General features: G+C 42.5%; 1 protein-coding gene across 5 annotated transcripts in view; it reads right to left on the bottom strand.

The window, feature by feature from the left end:
- LOC124152163 (spermatogenesis-associated serine-rich protein 2-like) overlaps positions 1–27,947 on the bottom strand; it is a 50,217-nt gene that overhangs the window by 20,340 nt on the left and 1,930 nt on the right. For 2 of the 5 annotated variants that reach the window (XM_046524968.2, XM_046524969.2), the window contains exon 1: positions 15,249–15,315. The exons of 2 other annotated variants lie outside the window; for them this stretch is intronic. In XM_046524968.2, the coding sequence (XP_046380924.2) occupies positions 15,249–15,276 (28 nt within the window). In that variant the 5' untranslated portion in view covers positions 15,277–15,315. Of the gene's footprint in view, positions 1–9,949; positions 10,037–15,248; positions 15,316–27,947 lie in introns of those variants that run through there. One more of the 5 variants, XM_046524972.2, reaches the window with a different exon arrangement.

Below are 27,947 nucleotides of genomic sequence, written 5' to 3'. Positions count from 1 at the left end.
TATCATGCACAAATTGAGGTATGTGTACCAAGGGCACACACAGCCTAACACAGGTAGAAATATACATTGGGCCTGATGTACCGTTATGTCATTTCAGTCATTCCTATCTACAGGACCAACCATACTCTTAACTGTCAGGGTGTGATGAATTATTTGTACAACCCAGTATTCACGCTATATCTCGGTGACCTGTAAATAATCACCTCTAGATCAAAGAAACCTGGGTTAGAACATGTAGTATGAGTAACAACTTGTCTTGTCAATGAATGACAACACGCAAGTCACACACTGTAACAACTTTAACCAGTTACCAACCAATCCTGTTGTATTTCTTTTCCGACAAGCATGTATTCTGTGCAGGACTTGATTTTAGCAAGTAATCAGAACACAACCACTGTTTGCTGTTATTCTTAACATGCTAAAGCAGGCAGTTGTATAGAATCAATGTACACATTACTGGTCCATGGATAAAGCACTGTACCCTCAAGTCATCACATAAATAAAGGAGATTATTCATAGACAAAGAAATGTAGTCATCTATTATCGAAGCTCAAAGGTTTTCAATCGTCAACATCCTCTTCATTTCCCTTGTTCATGTGATGATCTAGAGCACTCCCTTTTGGCATTTGCTCACAGAAATCTAAAATGTCTCATAAATGTCACTCCCTCAGGCCCCTTTGTCCCCCATTAAACCCAATATATATAAACTTATTGCTCATATCACCCCACATTAGAGGGCTCTCCAGCTTTCGACACTGCAGACTGGCACACCGGCCGGCCACAACATCCTGAGTCCCCAGACACTGCAGGCTGACACAACGGCCACGACATCCTGAGTCCCCAGACACTGCAGGCTGGCACAACGGCCACGACATCCTAAGTCCCCAGACACTGCAGGCTGGCACACCGGCCACGACATCCTGAGTCCCCAGACACTGCAGGCTGGCACACCGGCAACGACATCCTGAGTCCCCAGACACTGCAGGCTTGCACACCAGCCACAACATCCTGAGTCCCCAGACACTGCAGGCTGGCACACCAGCCACGACATACTGAGTCCCCAGACGCTGCAGGCTGGCACACCGGCCACGACATCCAAAGTCCCCAGACACTGCAGGCTGGCACACCAGCCATGACATACTGAGTCCCAAAACACTGCAGGCTGGCACACCGGCCACAACATCCTGAGTCCCCAGACACTGCAGGCTGGCACACCGGACACGACATCCTGAGTCCCCAGACACTGCAGCCTGGCACAACGGCCACGACATCCTGAGTCCCCAGACACTGCAGCCTGGCACAACGGCCACAACATCCTGAGTCCCTAGACACTGCAGACTGGCACACCAGCCAGCCACAACATCCTGAGTCCCCAGACACTGCAGGCTGGCACACCAGCCACGACATCCTAAGTCCCCAGACACTGCAGGCTGGCACACCAGCCACGACATACTGAGTCCCAAAACACTGCAGGCTGGCACACATAACATCTTGAGTCCCCAGACACTGCAGACTGGCACACCAGCCAGCCACAACATCCTGAGTCCCCAGACACTGCAGGCTGGCACACCAGCCACGACATCCTAAGTCCCCAGACACTGCAGGCTGGCACACCAGCCACGACATCCTAAGTCCCCAGACACTGCAGGCTGGCACACCAGCCAGCCACAACATCCGGAGTCCCCAGACACTGCAGGCTTGCACACCGGCCACGACATCCTGAGTCCCCAGACACTGCAGGCTGGCACACCAGCCACGACATACTGAGTCCCACTGCAGGCTTGCACACCGGCCACGACATCCTGAGTCCCTAGACACTGCAGGCTGGCACAACAGCCACGATATCCTGAGTCCCCAGACACTGCAGGCCGTAGCAACATCAAATTAATATATAATGTTATGAACCTACCTGTTCTATCATTCATTTATTAAATCACTTTTCACAATGTCTGTAAATATGTATTTGATATCAATTTATCATATTTCATCAATAGATTTAAAATTTAATTACTATTTCCTGCAAGGTTATTGAAATGAAATTCTGGGACACATTCTTTGTCAATGGGTCCACATTAAACATGTCAAAGTGCAAAATAAAGATGTTTGAAGCAAATAAAGTAATATATAAGTACATAAAGTAATAAATATAATCAACCAAAATGTATGTAAGAGTTGTTCAACTTACATCTAAGTTACTATTTCTATGTTATTGTGCGATCATGTCATGTAAGTACAAACTGTCAGTACTAAGGCCAAATTTCCTACCCGGGTACCCCCCATCTTATTACCCGACCCTACTTGGGTACCTGCTGTAGGTTTCAAGACATAGGTCCAAATGTCCGATTGGGAATGGTTTGACCGTAGCCTTGGCAAAATGTATTTAGATCCTCTTATAAAACGATCTGGTCATGCATACACTGAAGTTGACTGAAGTTTTATCTTTATTCAAACATATCAAGTCAGAAGGAATGTGTGCATAGTCAGAAAGAAAAGTGAACATTAGTCATTTATAATAGTGTAACCATAGAGTTCTAGATAGGTTTTGCCATTAAACAATATATAACGTGACTAACCACAGGTCCGGGTAGTCCTGTTGGTACCCAGGTCCTACTCAGTACCCACCCGACCTGAGTACCCGAGTTACCCGTCCCAGCCCTAGTCAGCACCTTGGCCTCCAATTATCTGCAGTGTGTTACACATGCTCTACATGACAGAGACAGCTACTGGGAAGCTGCTGTAAAATCCTACTGATTTGAAAGGTAGTAAGTGGCCACCTTCTGCCTGCTAAAACTATGTGGCACTAATCCTTTGACTACATGCCTGTTGATGACAAACTGCATTAATCATCAAAATATGTTAAAACAAGTTTCACAATAGTGAACGTGTACTGCTATGACTACAGTGGCTAAATTCCTTCTACTACTCTGTGCACTGTAGGAGCCTTGTACAGCATGTACCACTGGTGTCAGGTGCAGAAAGGGACTTCCATTGGGAAGTATTTAGGTCATATGTTTGTCACCTTAGGCCAAGAAAAACATACCTGTTTATACAATTCAACCAATCCAAAAATAGGGTAGGAATGTTGGGATGTTTAGTTTTTTAAATGAGTTGTTTTCATATTATTTAATTGGCGTTGTTCAACTCATAATGGCACAGTTAAAATAAGTTTCTGGTGCCTTAAGCATGATAAGCAAGTTAGGGTCACGCTTTAAATCATACTTTTGCGAAGAATAAACATTGTGACTATTTTTATTATGTGAAGCCGATGACAAGCAAAGAAAATTGGGCAAACACATGATGCAAATAGCAACGTGCTTGTTGAACCTGTTTCGTTGTTTTTTATGTCACTTAACAATATTCTTCCGATTGATACACTAAAATTCCAAAGGAAACATCTGATCAATACCCTGCAGCACACATGAAAAGACTACACTTGTATCTGAAGAGATGATGTTTACAGAGAAAGAATGCATTATGATTTAAGATGCCAACTTTCAGCTTCAATGGTCCAGTGGTTTTGGAGAATATGTTTACAATGAATGACGGATAACACAACGCCCAATAAACAGAACAAGACAAAAGCTCACCTGACTTTCATTCCAATGATCTAAACTAGGCAGTCACAGAAACTGCCCAAATAGTGATAACACATAGGAACTCTCCTCGAAATGTACAAACTTCTACCAGCCCTTAGGATACTTTGAACATCAGTGAAAATGTCTCAGGCTAGCAGGCTGGTACAGATTTCTATCCCTACATGGTTATATTGACATTCTAAGTTAGTGTAAATAAATATATATACAAAATGCATTCCACAATTAATATACACAACAGACAACAGACAACAGAAGGATATGTGATAAAGAGTTAAACAGAAAAGAAAAACAAACATCAACCAAGGTCTGAAAATAGGTTAGCATTGTTTTGGATGCATCAATTATTCAATGCAGCGAACATTGTAATGACTGGAGCAGACCAAATCTATAACTCTAATGATTATTGATCCTTCCACATGCCAGCTGTATTTATCAATGCACAGACAAACATGCTGGCTTATACACAGATCATGTTGAAGTGATATCCATTATTATGTGATCAGATTGATAGAGCACAACAGAGACATATAATGACCATTTTGCTGAACAAGCATATTTCAAATATTGATTCAAATGTGCTTACCTTCAATATTTACTGACAAAAAAAATTAGAATTAAACATGTTTAAATGACAGATGCATATTTCATCTAATATTCTACTCAAAAGAATTTAAGGAACATCTTTCACACAAGTCTAGTTAATGTGACTGTCCTTAACATCTTTTGAGTAGTATATACAGCTGGTATATATAGCAGTTAATATGACACATGTCAGTACACTAACATAGAGGTTATCACGCGAGTGTGTTTGGGGATGGCAAATATCCTGTATTAGGAATAAATACATAGTGTTTATTCCTAATACAGGATATTTACCATCCCCAAACACACACACACGTGATAACCTCTTTATCATATAATGTCATTCTTTAATTCTGTGCTTTAAAATCGCTTTCCCTCTCCCACAAACATTACCGAAACATTGCGAGTTTTCCTTGAAAGCGCGCATTAATATTTATTACGTCACAGGGTAAGTGATGTGTCAGTCAGACAGTGAAAGTAGCCAATATAGTTCCAACTGATATCAGTTTCTTATACAGTGGTGAAGTAACATATACGCAAAACAAGAGTTGTTTTTAATTGCCTTTCGCGGCAATCCATCGGTCTGTCTGCTAGAGTAACTGCCCTTTGTCAAAGGGAAGCTACGCTAACCCTAGTTTATGAGACGTCAAGGCCACGGTCAGATGTTGTTGACAGTTGGTCTGTCCTGTCATTACATTACGCAGTGTAGTCAGATGTACACACAGCGACAAAACGAAACAGGGTAACAATTCAAACATATTTCGGCCAAATCCAACTATTTTAATTTGTGGAGAAAGGTTCAAGCCGCAGAGGTCTACAAGCACAGATATGGCCACTGATCACGCTTGACTAGACCTCATGCCCTCGTAAAATTGTGACGAAATTTATATCTCCAAAGTTGCCAAAACTTATAAAAAGCCTTAGCTACGTCACAGTAAGACATTGAAATTCAGTATATTAGACTATTCTTTTGATAATGAAAGCAATTATCTCTGTAGTTTATCCAGATTCACGATGGTTAAATCTGATTCGATCGCCGAATGACGAGGGCAATGCCATGTTTGTTTATTAACAGTGAAAGTAGTCCCTATACTTGACCTTTGATATTTGCATCTCTATCCGCATATGACCCCAACGGATAACATTTTTATCCGTTGGCTTTATCCTGCCGAGAAATCTACCCATCATATGTTAAAAGTGTGTATAATGCTAAGTTAACTTTCTAGAGACAAGTGAGTTAACACTATTGACATGATTACCATTTCCTTGATGATTGCAATAATCATATTTCCTATTTCAGGGACCAGTTCATCACATTCATGTTGTGGGCAATGATCTCACCATGGCAAGTCAGTTGCCATGACAGGTGGTCGTGCAAGGCTATATATAGTGAGTGAGGTAATGCTTTATGTCACATCGGCAATATTTCAGCCATATCGTGACGAGAGGCTATATATAGAATGTTGCAGGTGGGGAAAATGACAATCATGGTTCAATAGGAATACACACTCCATTGTGTATGTGCAGCATAGTTTTGTTTATGTGCAACAATTTTGTGTATGTGCAGCATAGTCTTGTGTATGGGCAGCATAGTCTTGTGTATGTGCAGCATAGTCTTGTGTATGTGCAGCATAGTTTTGTGTATGTGCAGCATAGTTTTGTGTATGTGCAGCATAGCCTTGTTTATGTGCAACAGTTTTGTGTATGTGCAGCATAGTCTTGTGTATGTGCATTATAGTCTTGTTTGTGCAGCATCTTTTTGTGTATGAGCGGCACAGTCATGTGTATGTGCAGCATTATTGTTGGTGGTGGTGGTTTGTTGTTTAACGCAGCACTCAGCAATATTCCAGCTATATAACGATGGTCTGTAAACTATCGAGTCTGGACCAGACAATCCAGTGATTATTATCATGAGCATCGTTCCACACATTTGGGATTGATGACATGCATCAACCAAGTCAGTGAACCTGACCACCCGATCCCGTTATGTATGTGCAGCATAGTTTTGTGTATGTGCAGCATTGTTTTGTGTATCCGCAGCACTGTTTTCTGAATGCACAACATTGTTTACAATAGGTGCATGTACAGCATAGTTTTCAATATGCACAGCATTATTTTCAGTAAGTGTAGCATTGTTTTGTATGTGTGCTGTAAAGCTACTGACAAGATAAAAGTAAGTGACATTTCTTGAGCACAGCAGGAAAAGTTTTCTTTATTACTTGCTATTCAAATTCAAACACCTGAAACATAGGGAAAAGCCACTTGATACATAGTGTATTTACCATGGTAAACATGGTAAAGTTAAACGTATATATATATATATATATATATATATATATATATATATATATATATATATATATATATATATATATATAGCTAAGAAATTGGTTCAGTTATATTCATAACTGACTCCCACCAGTTTAATTTGTTCAACCAATTTGTTTGATAAATTTCCACATCAGATCCAGTTTCTTCATGAAGACACACCTGAATATGCAGAACATCATACCCCAGGCACACATGACAATGCCCTGTATTGCACACTCTGACTTGGCTGTGCAGCACAAATTTACAATGTTATGTACGTATTTGCTATGATAATGCAGTGCTGTCTACAACATGCACAAAGCATACTTACTTACTGCTATCATTTATCACCTGTCAAGTGAGCTAATGTATGACACTGACCCAAGACATTCCAGGTGTAGATGTATCATGATGTGCACTCACAAGGTTTAGTCACAATCTCAGCATTGCAACATATCATCATGAGTTGGTAATACATGTAGTATTACAGAAGATTACAAGTCATACTGGAGAAGAATCACAACACACTGGAGGTTCATGAAACACGACACACTGGAGGTTCATAAATCATAACACACTGGAGGTTCATGAAACACGACACACTGGAGGTTCATAAACCCCAACACACTGGAGGTTCATAAATCATAACACACTGGAGGTTCATGAAACACGACACACTGGAGGTTCATAAACCCCAACACACTGGAGGTTCAAGTGAGCTAATGTGTGACACTGACCCAAGACATTCCAGGTGTAGATGTATCATGATGTGCACTCACAAGGTTTAGTCACAATCTCAGCATTGCAACATATCATCATGAGTTGGTAATACATGTAGTATTACAGAAGATTACAAGTCATACTGGAGAAGAATCACAACACACTGGAGGTTCATGAAACACGACACACTGGAGGTTCATAAATCATAACACACTGGAGGTTCATGAAACACGACACACTGGAGGTTCATAAACCCCAACACACTGGAGGTTCATAAATCATAACACACTGGAGGTTCATGAAACACGACACACTGGAGGTTCATAAACCCCAACACACTGGAGGTTCATGAAACACGACACACTGGAGGTTCATAAACCCCAACACACTGGAGGTTCAAGTGAGCTAATGTGTGACACTGACCCAAGACATTCCAGGTGTAGATGTATCATGATGTGCACTCACAAGGTTTAGTCACAATCTCAGCATTGCAACATATCATCATGAGTTGGTAATACATGTAGTATTACAGAAGATTACAAGTCATACTGGAGAAGAATCACAACACACTGGAGGTTCATGAAACACGACACACTGGAGGTTCATAAATCATAACACACTGGAGGTTCATGAAACACGACACACTGGAGGTTCATAAATCACAACACACTGGAGGTTCATGAAACACGACACACTGGAGGTTCATGAACCACGACACACTGGAGGTTCATAAATCATTATACACTGGAGGTTCATAAATCATTTCACACTGGAGGTTCATGAACCACAACACACTGGAGGTTCATGAACCACAACACACTGGAGGTTCATGAACCACAACACACTGGAGGTTCATGAAACACGACACACTGGAGGTTCATGAAACACGACACACTGGAGGTTCATGAAACACGACACACTGGAGGTTCATGAACCACAACACACTGGAGGTTCATGAAACACGACACACTGGAATTTCATAATCACAACACACTAGAGATGAACTACAATACTGGAGGTTCATGAACCACGACACACTGGAGGTTCATGAACCACAACACACTGGAGGTTCATGAACCACAACACACTGGAGGTTCATGAACCACAACACACTGGAGGTTCATGAAACACGACACACTGGAGGTTCATAATCACAACACACTAGAGATGAACTACAATACTGGAGGTTCATGAACCACGACACACTGGAGGTTCATAAATCATAACACACTGGAGGTTCATAAATCATTACACACTGGAGGTTCATGAACCACAACACACTGGAGGTTCATGAACCACGACACACTGGAGGTTCATGAACCGCGACACACTGGAGGTTCATGAACCGCGACACACTGGAGGTTCATGAACCACGACACACTGGAGGTTCATGAACCACGACACACTGGAGGTTCATGAAACGCGAGACACTGGAGGTTCATGAACCGCGACACACTGGAGGTTCATGAACCGCGACACACTGGAGGTTCATGAACCGCGACACACTGGAGGTTCATGAACCGCGACACACTGGAGGTTCATGAACCGCGACACACTGGAGGTTCATGAACCGCGACACACTGGAGGTTCATCTGATTGGCTATTTAGCCACGTGGCTGTCTATTGATTATTTGTTTATTGACTCTATTGTGCATCAGGAAACAAGATGATGTTCATTTGTATTCTATTCCAAGCCTATGTATAGTCTTGAAGGTAATTTAAGGTGCCGACGTTTACTACAATATCTGAAAAACTATTGGACCTACTCCAGTCAAAGTTGGTACGAGATTATTAAACATACATAGCTGGATATTACATTTAAAGACAATCGGTGCATGTATAAAAAATCTGTCTATTTAGCTATCACTATATTTCATCAACAACCAGACCTGTTCATCACGGGTGGAACAAGCATTCATTGAAACAGCCATCTGCATAATGCTACCCCTGCGTCACAGGGCCATATGACACAGTTGAACCAATCAACTCAACTCAAAAGGGTGCACAGGAATCACACACGCACGAATAAAGTGTTAGCGTTGGGCGTCTCAATGTGCGTGATTCCCGCAACATCCTTAAATTACCATAGTTTTAGCAACATTGTGTTGTTTACTACAATTCAGCACTATTGCCCATTTTCATATTGTATCATTAACTAAATCTGTGATTTTATGAGCTATACACTGTACAGTAATTCAATGACTTTCTGAAAATAATTTATGTGATATAACTGCACAACATTCAAGTCACAAAAGGGCTGAAACATTTCTGACGTGACTTTACATTTTAACTCACTCACTCACTCACTCACTACCCAAATTCAGAGTTTGACAATGTTGATAACAGCAAGTTGTTCTGGTAGCCAAAAGGAAAAGACACCACAGAAATATTCAATATTGCCACTTAACATGCTTAAGAAAAGGAACTTTCTTTTATTTTGTTCAACAAAAACATTGAACAAAACCCGAGAAAATGTGACTTCTTGTTGCCACAGTAAAATGCTAAAGAGCTTAAAGAATTTTTATGAGCCATGTGGCACACTTGAAAAAAAATACTTTCTATCCATGTATGGACTTGTCAATCTGTTAAAAATAAAGATTTCCAAGACAAGATGGCCAGCAAACATTCCTATCACCATCCCCAATCGGTGGTGGAGGCTACTAAATGAGTGATTGAGTGAGGGTTAAAGTCTTTGCATGGCACACATGTTGACAAGTGTTGATAGTGACAAATAAAATTACCTCAAACAGTAGCCCTTATCATGTTTATGATGCTGGACTAGAAGGAAAATGACATTCCGACCTATAAGCTTCCTCAACATGCTACAGCTGTAACATTATCATGTGACTATGACCATGTATGACAAAATCTGCTTGCAATAGCCCAATTATGTGTAATGAATATGTTTGTTCAATGATGCACTCAGCAGCTATACAATGGACCAGGAAGCGCTGGTATGTGTTTTCCAGCAGAATAGATCCCAAGTACATGCATGTATAAATTATATATATAAATATGCCAAACAGCAGTTTATATATACAGTATATAAAATTATAAAATACAAACATGCTTGTGAATGTCTGCAAACGTATGCAATTATGTTACATGATAAGTAATTTAAACTTCGTAGCTGATTTTGCATACCTCGTTTGCATGATGATTGCTTGAATTGTGAGTGTTCTACTGAATGAATGTGATTGTGATCCAGGATGAGTTACTTCCCTTCATCTTATGTCACAGCACTGAAGGTCTGCATCTTGCTTGTTATTTATTTGCCATGTATTTTACTAAAAGTGCCTTGACAAAACCAATGAATTTGGTGAGGACAAATCTGTACCAACCCTTTATTAGCTGTAATATTTATAATATTGCTGTGATGAAAAGTAAAAACAACATTCATTCAGTAGTTCTGCTACTTGCTAGATATGCAAAGTAGTATGTAAATACATTATTTTTGTTATTAATATTTCCTGCATGGTCTCTTAGAATACCTTGTGTTGCAAAAAACATATTTTCTGAATGGTAGTAAACAAAATAATCTGAGCACCAGCAGTTATAATAGTATTATTTATTACCTTACCATTCTAATAACCAAGATGACTATCAAAACAAGAAATAATATTCACAGGTATTCATCATTTACTAAGTCACTCCTGAAATTATAGGGAAACACTCATGAATCATGTTCACATAATCTGTGCCTAATATGTACGGCAATATATTTCAAATATACAACCAAGTTGGTATTACCCATTCCACCTAATGAAATAATATTGTAATTTGGCACATTTTATTCACTGCATGATGAATGAGTACACCTACCAGCAGTGATGATATCTTAACTATTGTAATAAGCCACGTTTGGTCACATTATATAAATAAATAATGATGCCATTTTGTAGTAAAACCTCTTCCTTACAGATGAATAGAATGTGTGTTTACTAGGTTAGCACTAAACTCAAAAGCTTTACTACCTGGGTAAAGATAAAATGCCCTTGTACTGTTAACACAATAAGGGCAATTTGCACTGTCCCAAATGAAACCTTGGGCTAGCGGGCTAGTGTTAAGTTCCAACCCTGTTGTTAATAAATACAGTTTGCACTCAGCAACATATGAACCTGGACCAGACAATCAGGTGCAGAGTTTCAGATGGCTGTCAGTCATTGGCCGATACAATTTCAATTTAAAGATGGTTTGTTTACCTAGTCCCTTTTGACCGATAGAAATGCTAACCAAGCCGTCACATGTGTATTTATTTCATAAATTAAAAGTACATTGTAACATACATCCAGTCCCGATCAATAAGCCCCGCCTACAAGCCCTCGTTTTGGTGTTAGGGGGGACAGGGAAACCTGCATGGCAAAAGTATCTTAAGACAGGGTCAGCAGTACTTCCCATCAATTAACTTGCATTGATAAAATATACAACACAAAAAAAAATCATATACGTTCTTTTATTCAAAAGAATTGTCATGAATCCAAGAATTATTACTGTTAACAACTAAACAAGTGAATGTAAAACAAATATCTCATAAGGAAGAGAATTCATGGATGTCAACTTCTTTATTATGAGGAACACCATGATCCATAAATTCTCTTCCTTATGGTTATCACTCCTAAATGCCATTCAAAGACTAAACATGTCATAAGTTCAAAACTTTAATACATTATGACTGTTACTGATTAAGAAGAAATAATTGTTTTATTCACCAGAAACCACATGCCTATAGGACATAACACTTAATAATATATATTTCATTTTACAAATCACATGTGAAGTGACAAGTATTACTTACGCATAAAACAACATACATTTAAATGCAAGTATCAGGTAGCTGGACACTTGGAATTCATTAGATATTTAAACATACATCCCAAGTATGCTTCACAAATACTGGTGTGAACATGACTGTTCCTTAAATAATACAAATTCACACAAACATGGATTCAGACCAGTTCCTTTTCTAGGATACTGACTGATTGTCATCCATAATGTTCTTAAGTTATTATAAAATTTGGTAAAGTCATATCAAAAGATATAAAAATCACTGTGAAGTAAATATGAAACTCATTCTTAACATAATCATAACCAAATCTTGAACAATATGTAAATAACCAACATCCTTAATAAACACTAGCTCTTGCTCAATTATCAAATATTGACAATCTCCTCAAATCATTGACAAGAATTACATTTTGGTTAAATACATTTCAATATTCATCACAGTTATATATGAAATGTATTAAGAGTTACATGATTTAGCCTGTATCAGAATTGATCAAGCACTCTGGATAATGCCTGATCAGGGTGTGATAAAGAGATATTGCCTTTGTTTTTACAAATTCTTTGTATCTTGAAATAAGTTTCATCCGTTATGATACAGGTAATCACTTTCAACATTTTCAACACTATCTTTTTTAAAAATATATTATTTAAAAAGGACTAATATTATGTCCTGGAGAAAGAGCCAACAAGCGAAGTTTTACACCAGGTGGATGTTGTACCATCAAACATTTAGTGTTTGTTAGGCCTGCAATTAAATCATTAATCTGACTTTAATACGGCATCAATTAAATAACTGGATGGAATAATTACCGTATTAACTACTTGATTAGATTATAATTTATATCATTACTTGACCATGTTACTCTGAGTTCATAAAAAATCTTGCTATCATTTCCAGTAAATTAATTAAAATGACTTGTTACTTATAATTATTTTTAACACTTATAGTTTCACTAAAATGTATATCAGTAAGCTTCCACTTCCAGTGAATAACTTATGTTACAAACAATTGTAAACCAATAATTTTCTTACATTAACTAAGACTTTTTTTTATTTCAATCTGTCAAAATATTCCAGTAATTCACTTCCTTCTCACCAAATTTTCCTCTTCTATCTAACCATGAAGGGATGATTCAATATCAGAAGAATAGGATAGGATCAGGTAATTCATTACTGCATGGGTCCCTCTTCATAGAAATGCTGAAATATTCAAATCATGATTTAATGGGAACTTATATGAATTAAATTGAAAGATTTAAACCATTGACAATGATTATATTTCTGTATTTAAAGAATTATTACTGCTAGCGTAATTTGCAATATTAATAGATAGGCTTATAGCGATTTTTCTGATTTTGAAACTCAAATCTCACCTAAAAATCTGTAACAATATAAATAATATCTAAGAGAGATAATTTCCACCAGATTGTACTTCACTGTAAATAATAGGAGATTTCGTTCTGCACTAACTGAAATCAGATCACTGTTCCTATTGATCATCTCGAATATGCATATGTGCAAAAGTGCGGAAATTCGTGCAAATTCTCACCTTCAAAAAGAAGTGGGTCCCGTGGAAGATGGTGGTGACATTTAACTGATGGTGAGGCCTACCGCACAACTTGATCAGCCTCAAACATTTTTCTCCTGACCTTGTGGGTTTTGGTAAAGGTATACATCTAATCCCAGCGATACTTAATGGATGTCGCAAGTGAAAACAGCACAAACCATAGCCACGTCTCTTCTGGGATATCGTTTGCCCCCGGATGTAAGTCTGACAAATCCGCAAAGCGCGCTCAGCCTTCTGATTGGGTCAAACTCACGCATGCGCTAGTTTTGATTGACAGACTGGATCGGTCTATTAGTCCTACTTACAGTAATGATTTAGCACAACAATGCACAGCCATCAAAAATTGTAATTATAATTCTGAGCAGCATGTCTTTGCATCATACTTTCTGAATAATAGGGAAATGCTGTCAGGAGCTATAGTGACTCGGTGAAGCGCCTTTTTTATCGCAAAGTTCAATGGGCAGATGGTATATATTCATCCAATCATAAATGGTATTGCATTTATTTGTTGTTATGGTTTGTCTTTTTGAAACTTTCAGAATTATTGACTTTTGCCATTGACTTATTACATTTCCCTGGTCCAAGTCATTGACCTATATACAGATTCTTGTGTCCAAATCACTGTAGTGATCTATTTTGTGAGCAACAATCCACATCATCGGGGCCCGATGAAACACTATCAACCAAGTCATAGATGCTGACAAGCCAATCAATTTGTTTGCTTTATGCCATAAAATTGCTAGGGACCTCTTCTAACCCAGATTACCCACTGGGTATATTTGTGTCAGTTGGTAGTTTTAGTACACATGGCAAAGTAACAATTAATAATATGAAAGTTGATCCTAGAGCTATGCTAATTCTGAACATAAATTCCATTTCTGCATTAAATATTTTCTATAAAAATCTAATGTCAACATGATTGACAACATAAAATGTCACACTGTGGTCTAAAAATGCTGCCACTGAACTATCGTATACAAGAAACAAAAGGCCAAAATGATTTTATATGAATCATTAATTTTATGAGATTATGGAGCATTGAACACAAACATATTTGTGAGTTAAATATCGAAACTCTCGGCTCGTGGACAGACAGCCCAAATGAAGCAATGGACAAAGGGAGATAACCCTGTAAATAATTTGTCGACAAAACATTCCAATATTAGTCACATCAAATAACGTTCGCGAAAAAGTTACACAAAAGGATATAATAATCATGAAACACGTGGAAAATAATTCGTAGTTGGTTGTCATCTAGAAATGGCGCAAAACATTCTCACGGGGATCTTGTTACAAAGTGCTGAAGTGGCAGCACGCACTTGGTCAATTTCGATCATTGACTGTTACGAAACCAAGAATATACTTTGGGGGAACGATATCTGCTTTCTACGCTATTATACGGATGGAATATAAACACCTATCACGTATATTCCGTAAAATATTACAAAAGGTGCTGTCATGGGTCAACTGCCGGTGCCTCGTCGCATCTGTCAAACTCGTTGTTCAATGGTGAACGCCCGTCGCTTGCACATGCTGTCGAAACATGGCTCAGACTTGTCACTCGTTTCTGACGTGTTCAACACAAGATTAAACCCGCAATTGTTGCATAAATTGGATTATTTTTTGTAATTTAGTCAAAGGAGATGAACCGCGCGTGCTTATCAAAAGAATATTATGATTTCCTTTACCTGATTTCATGTTGTTTTTGCGAGCCATTTCAGTTCACCGAATGCCGCCGGAAATGGTGTTTACGTCGGCTACTCACGGAAACAGTCGAGTCTTGTCGAGTGAGACAAACTGAGTGCTGTCACATTTGTTGAAACATCATACTATTGAGTCTGACTCTAATATTTATATTCTGCGTCTAAAGCACGGGGGTGGGGGGTGGGGGGGGGGTGGGGGTGGGGGGATTTGATATATATATATATATATATATATATATATATATATATATATATATATGTGTGTGTGTGTGTGTGTGTGTGTGTGTGTGTGTGTGTGTGTTTGTGAAGCACAGACAGTAAAGTGGAGTAAGATTGAACGCAGTTTTAATTGGCTAGCGCTTTCAACTCGTACCACGTACGAGTCTCATCAGGCCATAACTGAATAACGGACATGAAGTAGTAACATATAATAATGTATAACATATACACTCACGTAACTATATGTTATTACTTCATATATATATATGTATGTATGTATATTGACATAAATCATTAGTAATATCTCAAAATGTCTTAATAAAATCATTTCCGGCATCGATATTAGTAATACAATAATTATTATGTAGTGAAGAAAACAACAGGCATGCTTGGGTAGGAATAACAACACGCATACAACAGTATAACAATATATAAACAGTGTTCAGGATCAGGATGACGCTCACAGTGAACTCGATCTATGAAGCGGTAAAAATGAAACATCATACAACAAACATAATACATATAGATTGTATTTATATATGCCAATGAACATTTATTGGGGCTGGTGGTGAGGTGGACTGTATCATGTTTTGCAGTCAATATGTAAAATAACTGAACTATTTTGTTAATTGCTTCGGTGAAAATTTCAGTTATTTTACACACTGACTGTAACACATATATAAACAGTTTTTTTCATTCGTCCGTCCGTGTGTCCATCCGTCTATTTATCCATTCACCGGGTTAATTGGTTCGCATTTTCTTTCATTCGCTAATACTTCTGTTCGATTTTGTTCGTCCATTTGTCCACATGCTTCTCTGACTCTATTCTCACATTTTGACGGGTTCCGCAATTCTTCATAGCTGGATGTGATGTCGGCCATGTGTTTACTGAGTGTGATAACCACACAATCATATCCATATACTCCCTGTATCTCTTATCACGGGAATAATGCAATCACCAGTTTAAAGCTTATAATCTATCTTCGGCAAAAGTTTGTACTTTCTAGATTTTATACAGCCCAATCACATGAACCCTTTGTAAGCCTTTGTGAAAGTGCGAAAATACTATTGATCAACTTTCTAAACATGTCTAGTATACAATGATATTACATCCGTCACTCCGTAAATGATGTACTGCAATAATGTCATTACAATTTATTTTATATAGTTTATGTACATATGTATGTATATATAAACTATTGATGTATTATTATAATATGCTATTATGTCAATGAATTATCATGTCCGTTGGTCCGTTGGTCCGTTGGTCCTAGGCCTCAAATAAACTTCTGCTTCTCCGTGGGAGCGGTCATAATATACACCCAGAAAATAATTAAGCACCCCCTGACACACTAAAGAACAGTGATATACCCGTTTATAAAAATTCAAGTTTCATGATACTCATTCATAGAAAGGCTGTCGATCTCGAGTATAGCGATGACAATAGCTGACTGTGTTGCCAAAACACACAGTCATGAACCCTCGAGATTCAGGAAATGCACTTTGATATTGACGCAAGTAAGGGTATATACAGTGACAACTATTCGACAGTTAGGTCAGTACATGTAACCATGATACGCAGGAGGCTGCCAGAAGCACTCCGTTCGCAAATTATTAGCATGCATGACACAGGCATATGTCATACAGAACCACTGGACGTCAGCTTGGCCAGGACCATACTGTCATCAGCAGACTCGTAAGAAAACACCGACAGACACGTGAAGAAAAGGACTGTCGACGACCAGAGCCACCATGAAAGACAACTGTACGGACAGACAGGGCCCCGGCACGTCTTGTGAGGCGACAACCCTTGTTGTGAGTAAAGCTCTGAAATAACAATGGCTTTCTAACAGGCATCTGACCACAGAACTGTCCGAAACCGGCTAAAATCATTTGGGTTGAAGTCACGAAGGGTCATCCGACGTCTCTTGTAGGGCTGGGACGGGTAACTCGGGTACCCGGGTCGTGTGTGTACTGAGTAGGACCCGGGTACCCACAGGACTACCCGGACTCGTGGTTAGAATAGGTCTCTCTATTAGCAAGCCATCCTTGCCGTAAAAGGCGACCATGCTTGTCGTAAGAGGCGACTAAAGGGATCGGGTGGTCAGGCTCGCTGACTTGGTCGATACATGCCATCGTATCTCAAATGCGTAGATCGATGCTCATGATGTCAATCACTGGATGCTGGTCCAGACTAGATTATTTACAGACCGCCATCGCATAGCTGGAAATATTGCCGAGTGCGGCATTAAACAACAAAACAAACAAAAAGACACACCACTGGAACACGTTTGGGACATTCTTGGATGTCGGCTGCAGGCAATGGATCCACCAGTACAGAATGTGGCAGCTTTAGGGGCTGCATTGCATCGGGAGAGGCAGCAGGTACCTCTTGGTCGTATCAGAAGACTCACTGGAGGAATGAGGAGAAGGGTAGAATCTGCCGTCCAGGCACAGGGCCGTTACACTCGCTACTGATTTTCAGGATTGTGATTATCTTTGTAAGATAACAATGAACGTTTTTTGGACAGTAATGGTCGTTCATACCTGATCATGGAACTTCCCAGATCCATGTTTTTCGTGGTTATTATTTTTTCTCAATTACAGTACCATCACAACTGTTATTAATGCAATTTAAATATTGAACATTTGCATCATTCTCGGTGTTTTCATTAGTCAAGATTCTCACCTTACACAAGACATTTAATTCTCCACCATAGCCCAGGCGTGACGCGAATTATACCTTGTCTATTTTCGAGGTGTATAAATAAATATACATGCGTGTGTGTAGTGTAACTGTGTTTGGCACAATCAGTGCATATAGCTTTAATACAAATGTGCTGAATTTAATCTTACCCTTTCTTATCTTATCTCTCTTATCATTTTTGTTTTCTCCAAAGCCCAATATTAATATTGTACATGTTGTATTGCCTGACGCAGATCGTATCACAGATAATACACAGGATCTGCACAGCCTGGTAAAAACTCATATATACGTGCATCGGATTGCGTGAAACCTGACCCGGTCGACTAATGGCATACAGTGACACAAATAACATTCCTTCATGTCGCTAATCTTAATCTTAATCTTAAACGCATAACATGCATGAAAGTGGCCTTATCATTCAACACATCATTCAACACAACAAACGTTCACTGTGTATATTTACTTACATTGTACACACTGTTTGTTCGATCATTCTAAAAAATACAAGTAGTCAGATTTTCTCAAACAAATACATGTGTGGCGTGTAAAAATGATATGTCAACATTCAGCAAGAATGCAATCTTTGGATATTAAATATTGCTTTGTGTTATCTGCCAGGGTCAGGCATAACCTGTCGGTGACACACAGAGCTGGCACGGCTACACAAAACACGGCGTCAGCGTAAACTGAAATGGCACATGATATAAAACGTATTAAGTATGCTGGACCAAAGTGTTTTGCTTAGTCATGGGCTGGACTGGCATGGGTATCAACTTTAGTTTACCATGTGTTAAACTTTTGTCTTTTTTTTAGTCGAATTTTTTTTAAATATACTAATACCTATATTTGTAATTGAAACAGCCCAAAGGGCCACAGTAACCTTTATTCCCAGACTTATATCTCTATACCTCGAACCGGAGACAGTGTTTACTTGAAGATTGTAAATAGGTAGTGTATTACTCATAGCAGCCATAAACAAATCGTGTTTGAAACTGACAATCTTGGATTAACAGAATATCCGTTATATAGTCAGAGTGAACTCAGCTTCCCAGGCTCCAGAACATCACGTGAGTATGTACATATGTTGCAGCCTTTCCCTCATCGCACCGGGTCTGTTGCGGTTCACCCACGAGATTACTCGCGGGGCCCTAAGTATAGAACTATATATTATATAAGCAGAAATTTATTAACACGTGAAGACGATATTTTTTCGTTGTTTTATTCCCCCATTTGACCAAATACAATTTTTTCTAAATTAAACGGTCCACCTAATATATTCACGATGTACGTGCCGGGAAATATTTGCTTGGTTTGATCTAGTTTGATTACAACACATCACGAGTACTACGCACGACACACCACGAGTACTCCGCACAACACACCACGTGTACTCCGCATAACACACCACGAGTACTCCGCACAACACACCACCACTTCTCCGCACAACACACCACGAGTACTCCACACGACACACCGCGAGTACTCCACAAAACACCACGAGTACTCCACACAACACAACACGAGTACTCTGCATAACACACCACCACTACTCCGCACGACACACCACGTGTACTCCGCACAACACAACACGAGTACTCTGCATAACACACCACCACTACACCGCACAACACACATGTACTCCGCACAACACACCACCACTACTCCGCACGATACACCACCACTACTCCGCACGACACACCAGATGTACTCCGCACAACACACAACCACTACTCCGCACGACACACTACCTCTACTCCGCACAACACACCACGAGTACTCCGCACAACACACCACGAGTACTCCGCACAACACACCACGAGTACTCCGCCCAACACACCACCACTTCTCCGCACAACACACCACGAGTACTCCACACGACACACCACGAGTACTCCACAAAACACCACGAGTACTCCGCACAACACAACACGAGTACTCTGCATAACACACCACCACTACTCCGCACGACACACCACGTGTACTCCGCACAACACAACACCACTACTCCTCACAACATGCCGCCACTATTCCGCACAACATATCACCACTACTTCGCACAACACAACACGAGTATTCCGCACAACACACCACGTGTACTCCGCACAACACACTGCCTATATCTCCGCACAACACACCACCACTACTCCGCACAACACAACACCACTACTCCGCACAACACACCACCACTACTCCGCACGACACACCACATGTACACCGCACGACAAACATGTACTCCGCACAACACACCACCACTACTCCGCACGATACACCACCACTACTCCGCACGACACACCAGATGTACTCCGCACAACACACAACCACTACTCCGCACGACACACTACCTCTACTCCGCACAACACACCACGAGTACTCCGCACAACACACCACATGTACTCCGCACAACACACCACCACTACTCCGCACGACACACCACCACTACTCCGTACGACACACCACCACTACTCCGCACGACACACCACCACTACTCCGCACGACACACCACAACTACTCCGCACGACACACCACTACTACTCCGCACGACACACCACCACTACTCCGCACACCACACCACATGTACTCCGCACAACACACCACCACCACTCCGCACGACACACCACCTCTACTCCGCACAACACACCACCATTACTCCGCACAACACACCACCATTACTCCGCACGACACACCACCACTACTCCGCACAACACACCACATGTACTCCGCACAACACACCACCATTACTCCGCACGACACACCAGCACTACTCCGCACAACACACCACATGTACTCCGCACAACACACCACCATTACTCCGCACGACACACCACCTCTACTCCGCACAACACACCACCATTACTCCGCACGACACACCACCTGTACTCCGCACGACACACCACCACTACTCCGCACGACACACCACCTCTACTCCGCACAACACACCACCATTACTCCGCACGACACACCACCACTACTCCGCACACCACACCACATGTACTCCGCACAACACACCACCATTACTCCGCACGACACACCACATGTACTCCGCACAACACACCACCACTATTCCGCACAACACACCACCACTACTCCGCACAACACAACACCACTACTCCGCACAACACAACACATGTACTCCGCACGACACACCACCACTACTCCGCACAACACACCACCACTACTCCCCACACCACAGCACATGTACTCCGCACAACACACCACCACTACTCCGCACGACACACCACCTCTACTCCGCACAACACACCACCATTACTCCGCACAACACACCACCATTACTCCGCACGACACACCACCACTACTCCGCACAACACACCATGTGTACTCCGCACAACACACCACCATTACTCCGCACGACACACCACCTCTACTCCGCACAACACACCACATCTTCTCCGCACAACACATCACCATTACTCCGCACGACACACCACCACTACTCCGCACAACACACCACATGTACTCCGCACAACACACCACCATTACTCCGCACGACACACCACCACTACTCCGCACAACACACCACATGTACTCCGCACAACACACCACCATTACTCCGCACGACACACCACCTCTACTCCGCACAACACACCACCATTACTCCGCACGACACACCACCAGTACTCCGCACGACACACCACCACTACTCCGCACGACACACCATCTCTACTCCGCACAACACACCACCATTACTCCGCACGACACACCACCACTACTCCGCACACCACACCACATGTACTCCGCACAACACACCACCATTACTCCGCACGACACACCACCTCTACTCCGCACAACACACCACCACTATTCCGCACAACACACCACCACTACTCCGCACAACACAACACCACTACTCCGCACAACACAACACATGTACTCTGCACGACACACCACCACTACTCCGCACAACACACCACCACTACTCCCCACACCACACCACATGTACTCCGCACAACACACCACCACTACTCCGCACGACACACCACCACTACTCCGCACAACACACCACCATTACTCCGCACAACACACCACCATTACTCCGCACGACACACCACCACTACTCCGCACAACACACCACATGTACTCCGCACAACACACCACCATTACTCCGCACGACACACCACCACTACTCCGCACAACACACCACATCTTCTCCGCACAACACACCACCATTACTCCGCACGACACACCACCACTACTCTGCACAACACACCACGAGTACTCCGCACAACACATCACGAAAACCCCGCACAACACCATACAAGTACTCAGCACAACACAACACGAGTACTCCGCACAACACACCACGACAACCCCGTACAACACACCACCAAATTTAATGGATCAGCAAACACGTCTCTTGAAGTGGAGACATGTACATTTATTGACGATTTATGACCATAGTTATCGATTACTACGAATAGTCCAATCACAACAGTGACTGATGTAAACAGAAATTTGAGTTTTTATGAGTTGGTGTGATGAACAAGGAGAGGTTTGCATGGAAAACAACTTCCTCATTACAAATTGAGGCGACGTTTCGCTGAAGATTCTCACACCTTATCAAGCCAGTGACAGGGTGAAGTAAGGCTTATATACATATGAATAGATGATTGTTATATAGATAGATAAGGTTGAAGTACAACGGGTGGCTGTTACGCTGTATTTTGTAGTGACGATGGGATATGTAACCTTAGCTACGTTCGCAAAAACTAACGGATCGTGTGGCCTTGAAAACAATAAAACTTGCTTGTAAAACAATGAAAATTACACGTGACCCGTGAAGATCCGGGTTAGAATCGGTCTTCAGCAACCCATGATGCCGTAAAGGCGACTATGCTTGTAAGAGACGAGTAACGGGATCGGGTGGTCAGGCTCGCGGATTTGGTCATCGTATCCCATTTGCGTGGATCGATGGTCATGATATCAATCACTGGATGTCTGGTCCAGACTCGATTACTTATAGACCGTTTATTATTAAACAATGAACCAGATACCATATACTGTTATATGGTCTCTGAACAAACAAACAAACCATTATTGCATGTTTAATATAGTTTTTACGTCACTCAAATGCATCTCCGTATTTCTGACTTGGGTGTTGGAAACGACTCTCGGTGTTAACCCCATATCTTTGTGGCCAAGGTAATGTTGATCGTAATAGTAATATCAATATCCCATTAATAACGTGCTTTTCGAAACTCAGCTCCAGGGTATACTTGCTACTAGGACAGTCACGGTGCCATGACAAAAGGTGAGTAGTAAGAAAATAACATCATACAGACAAGCGTGGGTGGGGCAGTTATCTGAGCAATGCGTGGCTCCATTGTCAACGGAGGGTACGTCCCTACTACAACTTAATGGGTATTTCATAGAGAATAAGGGCAGTTAAGACCGGCGGAAAATCTAAGTGTTTGTTTGCGTGTTTTAAGGACCACTTCTAAGCGCTTGTATTTTCTATAAAAGGGCCGAGAGTGTTTTAGTGTGTGCACTGGCTCGTATCGTTTAGGTTAGCATGTATTGACGATTACGCATAGATTTGCATCCGGACTTGCGACAGCTGAAGACTAGGATGTATGGTCTCTTCAACAGCCGAACAAGGAAGGCCCCCGCTTTAACACATGTTCATAATCGGAATAGGAGCAGAGTATAGTTCATGCTGTACCACACCGTTAAGTCCTCGTTAAAACAACCGTTCGGTATAGAGAAGTACAGTGAAATTCGAATTGAAACATCGGGTGATTGGGTGAATGCTGTTTTCCGCCGCAGCAATACCCCGGCTACAACACGGGAGCGTGTGATCAGGATCAGGAGAACCGGTGACTGACAGCATGAGAAACGAGTACTCTAGGTGTACGATGGACACACGCGCCACAGAGCCTAATATTGTTGGCGATTAAGACGGTCATGGAATATTGGGGATCAATTCTACCCTTGAATTTCAACAGGGCACCGACACACAGGAGCAGGTCAGCCTAAGGCAGGGGCATGGTGAGGTGGGGTGAGATGGTGTTTAATGGCGTTTAAGATTAATGCACTTGTATAGCGATGTGAGTGCACGTGTGTGACTGCTTGTACAAGTCCGGACTTTGTTGTGCTAGCCGACTAGATACCATGCCGCAGCTTAACATGGATACCCTACTCATACACAGTGTACTGACGCCAAGCCGAGCACTCCTTACTTATCCCCTTAATGCAGTGCAACCTGTTAAGGTCTCTAGGTATGACACAACCGTGAAATCTAACCGCCGACCTTCCGCTCATATCCGGGCATAGGCATGGACACATGGGACCAGGTCATCTCAAGGTGTAGACACATAGACCAGGTCACCTCAAGGTGTGGACACATGGGACCACGTCACCAAAAGGTGAAGACACATAGACCAGGTCACCTCAAGGTGTGGACACATAGGACCAGGTCATCTCAAGGTGTGGACACATGGGACCACGTCACCAAAAGGTGAAGACACATAGACCAGGTCACCTCAAGGTGTGGACACATAGGACCAGGTCATCTCAAGGTGTGGACACATGGGACCACGTCACCTCAAGGTGAAGACACATAGACCACGTCACTTCAAGGTGAAGACACATAGACCAGGTCATCTCAAGGTGTGGACACATAGGACCAGGTTATCTCAAGGTGTAGACACATAGGACCAGGTCACCTCAAGGTGTAGACACATAGACCAGGTCACCTCAAGGTGTGGACACATAGGACCAGGTCACCTCAAGGTGTAGACACATGGGACCAGGTCATCTCAAGGTGTAGACACATAGGCCCAGGTCATCTCAAGGTGTAGACACATGGGACCAGGTCATCACAAGGTGTAGACACATAGGCCCAGGTCATCTCAAGGTGTGGACACATAGGCCCAGGTCATCTCCATGTGTGGACACATAGGACCAGGTCATCTCAAGGTGTAGACACATGGGACAAGGTCATCACAAGGTGTAGACACGTGGGACCACGTCACCTCAAGGTGTAGACACATAGACCAGGTCACCTCAAGGTGTGGACACATGGGACCAGGTCTACTCAAATTGTGGACACAGGGGACCAGGTCATATCAAGGTGTGGACACACAGACCAGGTCATATCAAGGTGTAGACACATGAGACCAGATCATATCAAGGTGTGGACACATGGGACCAGGTCATATTAAGGTGTGGACACATGGGACCACGTCACCTCAAGGTGTGGACACATAGACCAGGTCACCTCAAGGTGTGGACACACAGACCAGGTCACCTCAAGGTGTAGACACATAGGACCAGGTCATATCAAGGTGTGGACACATAGGACCAGGTCATATCAAGGTGTAGACACATAGGACCAGGTCATCTCAAGGTGTAGACACATGGGACCAGGTCATATCAAGGTGTGGACACACAGACCAGGTCATATCAAGGTGTAGACACATAGGACCAGGTCATCTCAAGGTGTAGACACATGGGACAAGGTCATCACAAGGTGTAGACACGTGGGACCACGTCACCTCAAGGTGTAGACACATAGACCAGGTCACCTCAAGGTGTGGACACATGGGACCAGGTCTACTCAAATTGTGGACACAGGGGACCAGGTCATATCAAGGTGTGGACACATAGGACCAGGTCATATCAAGGTGTAGACACATGAGACCAGATCATATCAAGGTGTGGACACATGGGACCAGGTCATATCAAGGTGTGGACACATGGGACCACGTCACCTCAAGGTGTGGACACATAGACCAGGTCACCTCAAGGTGTGGACACACAGACCAGGTCACCTCAAGGTGTAGACAAATAGGACCAGGTCATATCAAGGTGTGGACACATGGGACCAGGTCATATCAAGGTGTGGACACACAGACCAGGTCATATCAAGGTGTGGACACACAGACCAGGTCATATCAAGGTGTGGACACATGGGACCACGTCACCTCAAGGTGTGGACACATAGACCAGGTCACCTCAAGGTGTGGACACACAGACCAGGTCATATCAAGGTGTGGACACATAGGACCAGGTCATGCCAAGGTGTAGACACATGGGACCAGGTCATATCAAGGTGTGGACACACAGACCAGGTTATATCAAGGTGTAGACACATAGGACCAGGTCATCTCAAGGTGTAGACACATGGGACCAGGTCATATCAAGGTGTAGACACATAGGACCAGGTCATATCAAGGTGTAGACACATGGGACCAGGTCATATCAAGGTGTGGACACACAGACCAGGTTATATCAAGGTGTAGACACATAGGACCAGGTCATCTCAAGGTGTAGACACATGGGACCAGGTCATATCAAGGTGTAGACACATAGGACCAGGTCATCTCAAGGTGTAGACACATGGGACCAGGTCATATCAAGGTGTGGACACACAGACCAGGTCATATCAAGGTGTGGACACATAGGACCAGGTCATATCAAGGTGTGGACACACAGACCAGGTCATATCAAGGTGTGGACACACAGACCAGGTCATCTCAGGGTGTGGACACACAGACCAGGTCATATCAAGGTGTGGACACACAGACCAGGTCATCTCAAGGTGTGGACACACAGACCAGGTCATCTCAGGGTGTGGACACACAGACCAGGTCATATCAAGGTGTGGACACACAGACCAGGTCATATCAAGGTGTGGACACACAGACCAGGTCATCTCAGGGTGTGGACACATAGGACCAGGTCATATCAAGGTGTGGACACATAGGACCAGGTCATATCAAGGCTTGGACACATAGGACCAGGTCACATCAAGGCTTGGACACATAGGACCAGGTCACCTCAAGGTGTGGACACATAGGACCAGGTCATATCAAGGTGTGGACACACAGACCAGGTCACATCAAGGTTTGGGCACATGGGACCAGGTCATCTCAAGGTGTGGACACATAGGACCAGGTCATATCAAGGTGTGGACACATAGGACCAGGTCACATCAAGGTTTGGGCACATGGGACCAGGTCATCTCAAGGTGTGGACACATAGGACCAGGTCATATCAAGGTGTGGACACACAGACCAGGTCATATCAGGGTGTGGACACACAGACCAGGTCATCTCAAGGTGTGGACACACAGACCAGGTCATATCAAGGTGTGGACACACAGACCAGGTCAAATCAAGGTGTAGATACATGGGACCAGGTCATATCAAGGTGTGGACACACAGACCAGGTCATCTCAAGGTGTGGACACACAGACCAGGTCATCTCAAGGCGTGCACACATAGGGCCAGGTCATCTCATGGCGTGCACACATAGGGCCAGGTCATATCAAGGTTTGGACACATAGGACCAGGTCATCTCAAGGTGTGGACACATAGGGCCAGGTCATATCAAGGTGTGGACACATAGGGCCAGGTCATCTCATGGCGTGCACACATAGGGCCAGGTCATCTCATGGCGTGCACATATAGAGCCAGGTCATCTCAAGGTGTGGACACATAGAGCCAGGTCATCTCAAGGTGTGGACACATGGGGCCAGGTCATATCAAGGTGTGGACACATGGGACCAGGTCACCTCAAGGTGTAGACACATAGAGCCAGGTCATCTCAAGGTGTGGACACATAGAGCCAGGTCATATCAAGGTGTGGACACATAGAGCCAGGTCACCTCAAGGTGTAGACACATAGGACCACGTCACCTCAAGGTGTAGACACATAGGACCACGTCACCTCAACGTGTGGACACATAGGGCCAGGTCATCACATGGCGTGCACACATAGGGCCAGGTCATCACACTATC

The sequence above is a fragment of the Haliotis rufescens genome, unplaced genomic scaffold (genome assembly GCF_023055435.1).
Source record: "Haliotis rufescens isolate VD_foot unplaced genomic scaffold, xgHalRufe1.0.p SCAF_4, whole genome shotgun sequence".
Taxonomy (NCBI): domain Eukaryota; kingdom Metazoa; phylum Mollusca; class Gastropoda; order Lepetellida; family Haliotidae; genus Haliotis; species Haliotis rufescens.
This window is presented reverse-complemented; position numbering and strand designations above follow the sequence as displayed.